Source organism: Primulina huaijiensis, chromosome 9, assembly GCF_012295235.1.
Source record: "Primulina huaijiensis isolate GDHJ02 chromosome 9, ASM1229523v2, whole genome shotgun sequence".
NCBI classification, from domain to species: Eukaryota; Viridiplantae; Streptophyta; class Magnoliopsida; order Lamiales; family Gesneriaceae; genus Primulina; species Primulina huaijiensis.
The window spans coordinates 14678931-14686566 of record NC_133314.1 but is presented as its reverse complement, the minus strand read 5'-3'; the positions used below and the strand labels follow the sequence as shown (position 1 = coordinate 14686566).

Below are 7636 nucleotides of genomic sequence, written 5' to 3'. Positions count from 1 at the left end.
TCGACAAGTTAATGAAAAACCATTGCCACCGATGTCAGGTGATTGATTGTTTTTTAGGTGATAAATGTTATGATTATATGTGAATTTTTATATTTATAATATTCACAGCAATTCTTGTGAGACGATCTCACGAATTAATTTCGTAAATCGAATCTCTTATTTGAGTCATCCTTGAAAAATTATTACTTTTTATGCTAAGAGTGTTATTTTTTATTGTGAATATCGATAGAATTAACCCGTCTCATAGATAAAGATTAATGAGACCGTCTCACAAGAGACCTACTCATATAAAATAATCAAAATTTGGCTATGGTTTTTTTTATAACAATCTTAATCACTTTAAACCATTGACTGCAATAGCAACGGATTAAACCATCGCTATCATTAGTGACCGGTTAAACAAATTTCACCCACATCTTCATGCACAAATACCATCTATCTTTTGCAACAGCATTCGAGCATTAAAACGTCGCTGACATTAGAGATGGTTTTTTGCTTCACGTTTTTGTTTTCCGTTGTTAAAACCGATGCAATCATTAATTTGCGATGATTTTCGCCATAGCTAATTGACATGTTTTCGTGTAGTGATATCCTAACATCGAGTATAGATCATAAGCCATTAATCTATGAGACAAAGCCGAAACTAGTCCTCTGCATTTCAGTTTGCAACGATTTTATATGGCTGAGACTCAGACTAGTTAGCCCGGCGTCTGACATGACTTTTGGACTTCTTCTATAGATGTCAATTACTTGGGAAAATCCAATGGTTGAACCCAAATCAACAAACAACCTTATGCTTAACCGGACCAAGCATAGACAAATACACATTCAAGCACAACTAGAAAATGCCGAGCACAATTCAGTATGTCGATCGACTTTGGAGTACCAAAGGTAATAATGCATATAAAGTTAATAGACGATTGTAACGCATCATAATTTACCAAAAGCAACAAACCTGTGAAGGTCTATGATGAAAACTCTTAGAAACTGTATGAAACAAGTGTATGTTATATCAACTCCAGGTACAAAGCTTCTTGTTTGCTGGTCAAACCCAACTCATTGAGAGTTAAGGTACATTCCGCATCACTAAAAGCACGTCGAGGATACGGTCTCACCTGAAACAAAATAATACCCAAATGATCAGAACCAGCACCTTAATCATATAGTGTAATCGAGACGACACCTTATGTACACACACACACACACACACACACACACACACACACACACACGAGAGTATACATATATAAACAGAGTTGTAAACACAGTAGATGAATGTGGATATTTATATGGGTCATAGTCTGAAGGTGAACTATCAAATTCATCATTTTTATATCCTTCATCTTTCGGTTGAATGTTATTTTTGGCAATGTGCATTTGACATATGACCAAGTATTCGAGGGGTCTCTTGTTGGATGAGTCAGGTAGTGTTTGTAAATGCTTAAAAAAAGTGATTATAGACTTTTACTTTACAAATATCTTGTTGGATGTGTTAGGTAGTGTTTGCAAATGTTTTAAAAAAAAGATTATGGACTTTCCTATATAAATTTGCAAAACTTTGTAAAGGAAAAGTCCACAATAACTTTTTTAAAACAATTGCAAGCACTACATTAGTAATACTCATATACAATAGTAAACAAAAAATATGTGACAGCATAATAAGAGACTTGCATGATGACAGATGAAGTTCACACTCCAAATCTAGAGAGAGACTTGTAAACTCGATAAGATAAGATAGGGTTATGATCTTGCCATGTTTGAATGTTATAGTGTGTATTTTTTACGCTAACAACAATAGCCTGATTTAACTCAAAGTAAACAAATCAGGGAGAACAAAACGAATTGATGGAAGCATTACCAATCTGTAACTGCCAAGTTTGACCCCTTTGCCAACATCAATGAAGTCAAAAAGATGCTGAAAAAGAGTTGAGAAAATCCGAGTCAGCTCATTACGATTAAAATTAAGCCACGTTGAATATAATCCCCATTCTAGGAAACATACACAATATTCATCCTAGGAAACATACACAAGTATTCTATATATGGACATGACATGCCCTCGCCTGTGAGCCGTTAAAATTACAATTAGGATGTCTTGACTTTAGAATTCAAGAATAAATCATAAGTATGTTCATATTCAAAATGGGTACTCCCCCAGGAGAGCGTACATGATTCCCAGTCCATCAAATATATACCTGTAGCTTGTCCGACTTGAGAAATCGTCGACCTCTTCTGCTTCCATCAGGCATTCGCACAAGCAGCGTGACAGCATTTTCATCATCTGGTGCTGGTTCCTGAGGAAGGGAAGCTTCTTTTGCTGCTAATTGTCTCTCAATTTCCTAGTCAATGGAAACATAAACTATTTAGTAACTTGATTCTTTTAAAAGCATGCAACACGTATTTCTTCAAAGATCCTTGAAAATTGTGCTCGATTTTTTTAAACAACAAACAAAAGGTCAGTTCACAACCACAGCAATAGATGATCACCTTCTGCAACAAGGTATATGGTTTCTCAAATTCCTAGAACCAAATTCAAAATTACTAATTTCATCCAAAAATAATAATTCGAACTTATTAAGCCAATAGAGCATAATTGTATCACAGATGAAGTTTTTTGAAGTTTCGTTCATCCACAATCAAATTGACACACTACCAAGGATGACCATACGAATATATCCACCCGAGCCGTGGACAACTTTTAAGGAAATAATATGTCATATTTTTATCCTTTATGAATCGATATAATGAAGACAACTCCACAAAAAGAAATCACAGCATAGGTGTTCAGACAAGTGCTTCTACTGTCATCATAGTCCATAATCTTCATAACAAGATACCTGTTCCTCTAGCAGCTGACTGCGCAAATTGTCCTCCTTGCGTTTCTCTTCGGCAACAGCAGCTTCAGCTTCTTCCTTGGCCTTCAACTCTTTCTCCCTGTCAGCTTGTAATGAAGCCAAATATTCATCATCCTACAATAAAAACATCCAAACTTATAATAAAGTAAAAGGTTTGAACCTAGAAATCAGTACAAGCTAATGATGCAAACCTGTTGTTCTCGTAACAATCTCTGAGCAGTAAGCGAAGGCGATGGAGGACGAGGTACATTCATCGAGTAAGGCCCCATGGCTCTATCAAAACCATTCTGGCTGATCTGAGGAGCATAAGGGAAATGATATCCAGTTCCTTCAGGAATGCCACCAAACATTGCAGCTTCAAGCATAACCGCTTCATCATGTTCTTCAGATGAGATACCACCCCACTTCCAAAATATCAAACATATAAAGCAATCATCATTTTCCAGATGACCGAGCCTTAAGCGCGTTAAAACTACAAATAGAACTTACCGCATCAGCAGCGAAGTCATCTCCATTGCGCTGAGAACGATTAACATTATTGTGCTCCCGAGGACTTGAGGGTGGGCTAGCCGCAGCTTTCTCAATATCTTTGTTTGTCTCAACAGGAACAGAAGATACACGTCTCCTCCTTCGCCTAACCAGCGGTGGATTTTCTACATCTTCAGCATCCACTTGGATGGATGAGCCTCCAACCTCCAACTGGGATTTCCTACAGATTAAATGTTGATGCAACTTCTGTCCATAAAATTTGCATTGGGTACATTTTAACAGCATGGACACATATAGTTCTACGTTGCTAATGAGAAGATGAAGTGTACTGTTACAGATCAAGTACATGATACAAAAACCGATAAAATAGATTACGACTCGTGATACAAGCAGCTTTGAATTTCAATTGACGGTAAAGAGAGAAAATGCTCAAATGAAAAGTTGTCCATCTGATATTACCATCAATAATTTCTGGTGTAACTTCTATCCACCTCCCATGCGCTTCATTGATTTTCATTAACAGTTGATTTTTCTCTTACATAGTAATCACAACTTAATACACCTCTTTCTCTCAGTTAATATCTTAAGCCACAACACTGTCGGCCAAAGTTTTTAAATCATAGAGTTCACATATGACAGCAGTCAGCAGTCTATAATATTATATTTCATGCCCCTGGCGCATTGTATCCTACTTCTCACGAGAATGCCACATATAGTTTATTTTTTTGCACATGCGTTTTCACTAGTTGAAGGGTCAATTTACCTTCAACACAACAAACCTATGAAAAAGAGTCAATCAAGGACGTAAGGCAGAAAAACATACCTTCCATTTGAGGATGTTGCCTCTCCAGGTTCCTCCATGCCAGAATGTTTCTCAGCTCTTACTTCTGAAGCTCCAGCATTCCCATCTAGTTCCCTTAGTGCCTTTTCTTGCTCTGCAGGCTACATTATCACATAATTTTAATAGGAGTAATTGCCATCATTTCAAATTGTGCGTGCAGACACCAAAAAAAAAAACAGAGAGCATACCAGCAATGACACAGAAACTGCATGTTCAAGCTCAGTATCTTCTTGGCGTGATTGCCCAGGTCGAGGGTTAGATTCCACAAGATCCTGTACCAATATGAAAAGGATATACAGGAAAATAAACCATCACAAAGTTAAAGGATAAAAGTGCATAAAGTGTCAAAATATCACATACAAGATGCTCGCCGTGTCGTTGATTTGATAGCTTAGCATCCTGCTTTGAAGCTTCAATCGCAGCTCGTATCATTTCCTCTTCTATATCATTGTTATAGTCGGGTACATCCATGACAGTAGGAGCACTTGGTCCAGCATTCACAGAACTAATGTGTTTCCCATACCTAGAAGCACCGATAGATGGTGTATTCACATCCTTCTCATCATCTTCATCGTCTATTATAATGGTGTCATGCATCTCTCTGCCCAAATCATGTTCAGTATCAGTGACTTCTTCTATGGTAGGATCATTGTGAGGATCCCTCGATGCCCCATCTCCGTCCTTCACCTCAATTGGAATCTCTCTCACATTTCTGGGATGTGAGACAAAAAAAGGTGACCGAGACACGATGCCAATATCACTATCAAAAGTATTTCTGGAATAGTTAGGATCCAGGAGAGAGAAAGGATTCAAATCTCTTGCTGAAGGAAATAGCAACGAAGATGGCCTGCGGACTTCAACAGGTGTTGGATCATCTATGTCCATAAGATCCTCCGATGGAGAAGTAAATGATACCTCTTGAGTTCTGAGTGCACAGAAACACAGATGACTTACAAAATGTGAAGTATAAAAACAAAAATATGCAAAATAACTGAGGGAGAGATTTGAGAAGACAAGTCAAAATACTAACATGTTTCTATCCCCTTCAGTGAAATGTGCATTAACAGCTTCATTAAGGTTTCCACGATGCTCCTGGCTCAACAAATGACAAAACTATTCAATCAATACCACAAGTAGTACAAAATATTACTAGTTCGTGAACACGTTCCACGAGAGGCCATCAGCAAAATGGTTTGATGTTTGCCCATGACAAATTATAAGATGCACATAATAGAAGCACAAGAAAAATCATTCCTTTCTGATAAACATGATTGTCGCACTACAAGCAAACACAAATTACTTCTTGATAATCAAACTAAAACACCAGAGATCTATTGTCAACCTACAGCATCCTGAAAGATAGCATTTGTAACTAGCATTAAGATTGTGGATGCTTCGACAAAGAGTTAAACAACATGTAATCATAGAGAATCTGAGACGATTTACAATAATTTCCATTTCCATTTAAAAAGAAAAAAATTGTGGTGGGCCGTGGTTAACATTAACTACTATCTGAAAGCAATCACCTTTTCTATGGGTTCACAAGAAATGTCTCATAGACATCACGTGATAAAAAATAGTCATTATAAGCATATGTTACACATGCTTTGGAGCCAAGACTCAAGCTGCAATATCAGGAGACTGTGTACTCAAAGAGAGGAAGGTTGAGCATTCACATTTTAATATTTAGATTACAGTGTTGCGCCTTGACATGACTTTAGGCGTAAAGACAGTGCCTTGCTTCACCTCAGGCCAAGGTGCATGCCTTGTGGGCTTTTCCTGTAAAGATGAACAGATACGCTTGCAAGCATGCACTCACTTTTTTTTCTCACTTTCCCACAAAAAATATTCTAAATATAAAATGATTTCTGACACAAGTGAAGTAGCATTGACACTACAGCATATTACTATGTAACAAAAATTAATGAAGAGATGGGTATTAATATGATTAATAGCAAGAACAACTCAATTTAGATCTCCACATACGTGCAAAAGGTAAGGTATTTAAAAAAAAGAAAAAAAGAATGGCAGCTCAACTTAGACATCCATATAAGTGCATGTGCGTTATTGCAGGGTATTTGCCTTCAAATCCCATTTTCAGCATTTTTTCCACATTTCACGTGAACATTTAAGAAAATAGAAAAAAAAACAAGAGAACTTTAAGATAGAGGAACAGAGTGGAACAGGATTTTGGCTTTTTTCTCGTTTCATCCCTTACCAATGACAAAAGGCGAAACTTGAATCATAAGATTAGAGCACCCACACCCCAGAATACAGATTGTCACACCCCTAAATGCACATTGTTATTGATCGGTAAATGCTAAAATAGCAATTCAACAATTGATTCCTTGAGAAACAAATCATAACTGATCCTGTGCTATGATGCCAATCAGTGGCAAAAGTGTACAAGTAATTCACTTATTGACACACGCATTTCCACACTGCCACAGGTACTATAAAATTCAAAAAACAAGCACAATAAGCTACAACTTACAACTCATTCAAAAAATTTTCATACCCATCAGTACTATTATGACAATCCAATACTGTAATAATGATCAAAATCGTTTTTTAAAAAATATGAGAAACATAGATCACTAAAAATTTGAGCTTACACAAATCTGAATTGGTTAATAGGAAACACAAGTGAGAACCATCCGTTAAACTGCAATCCCAACCATATAGTGTAACTAGGATCTTAAAAGAACAGGAAAACCCGAAGTTAAACCACACATAAAAACCATAATTTATTTCAATTCCATAAAACACGAACCCTAGCTGCTAACAGCCAAAACACTACGCAGTGCCACAAAATAAATTAAAACTTCGCATCATAAATCAAAAACTATTTTTCACAAATCCGAGAAAGAACAAATGAATCAAACAACAATCGACTAACAACAGCAGGAAAAAAATCAAAACATGAGCAAAGCAAACAATAACATAATTCTCACTAGAAACGTGCCTCGAGTTTCTGAATTGCCGTGGCCTCCAAAACGCCGGTGATGCTCATAAAAGTGTCGATTGCTTCCTGATCAGGTCTCTCCATTTTTTCAAATTTTTAGGAATAAAGAAAAGAAGAATCCTCCTTCTGCTTCTCCAAGAATCCTCCTTCTGCTTCTATTGCTTGGAGAATAATCAAGGAACCAGATGGAAACGGAGAGGAGAGGTGGGACGCACAAAAACATATATATAGTTTGGTATTTTGGTAAATAACCTTAAATGAATGGGCATTCTGTAACATTGAGACTTCTACAGTATTCTTTTTGCTCCAATGGGCTCTCACTCGGCTTCTAATAAAATTTCCAATTATTCTATTCTATAATATAAATATTGTAAATACCTTAATTATTTTGTTAATTTTTTTAATAGAAAATCTCTATAGTCTTCATTTTAATAGATTCTCTAATTTTTTAGACACAATTATCAGTTCACAAAAAAAATTTTTAAT

General features: G+C 36.5%; 1 protein-coding gene across 2 annotated transcripts; it reads right to left on the bottom strand.

Moving 5' to 3' along the window:
* Nucleotides 1-778: 778 nt before the first annotated feature.
* Nucleotides 779-7350, bottom strand: LOC140984704 (plant UBX domain-containing protein 8-like). 2 transcript variants are annotated; one of them, XM_073452259.1, is made up of 11 exons: nt 7151-7350; nt 5216-5277; nt 4546-5110; nt 4374-4457; nt 4168-4286; nt 3345-3564; nt 3047-3259; nt 2838-2969; nt 2196-2339; nt 1859-1915; nt 779-1115 (listed from the first exon to the last, which is right to left on the bottom strand). In XM_073452259.1, the coding sequence occupies exons 1-11, from the start codon at nt 7232-7234 to the stop codon at nt 1008-1010; spliced, it is 1788 nt and encodes a 595-aa protein (XP_073308360.1). In that variant the 5' UTR covers nt 7235-7350; the 3' UTR covers nt 779-1007. The 2 variants fall into 2 exon arrangements, with proteins under 2 accessions (XP_073308360.1, XP_073308361.1); XM_073452260.1 differs by having other exon boundaries at nt 7140-7163.
* Nucleotides 7351-7636: the final 286 nt, after the last annotated feature.

Bases quoted from the DNA above. Each gene is read 5' to 3' on its own strand.
- LOC140984704 (XM_073452259.1), bottom strand. From the start codon at position 7,234: ATGGAGAGACCTGATCAGGAAGCAATCGACACTTTTATGAGCATCACC. The intron at 5,278-7,150 runs GCACGTTTCTAG...TTGTTGAGCCAG, and splicing joins CGGCAATTCAGAAACTCGAG to GAGCATCGTGGAAACCTTAA. The intron at 4,287-4,373 runs GTATGCTCTCTG...GTGATAATGTAG, and splicing joins CAGTTTCTGTGTCATTGCTG to CCTGCAGAGCAAGAAAAGGC.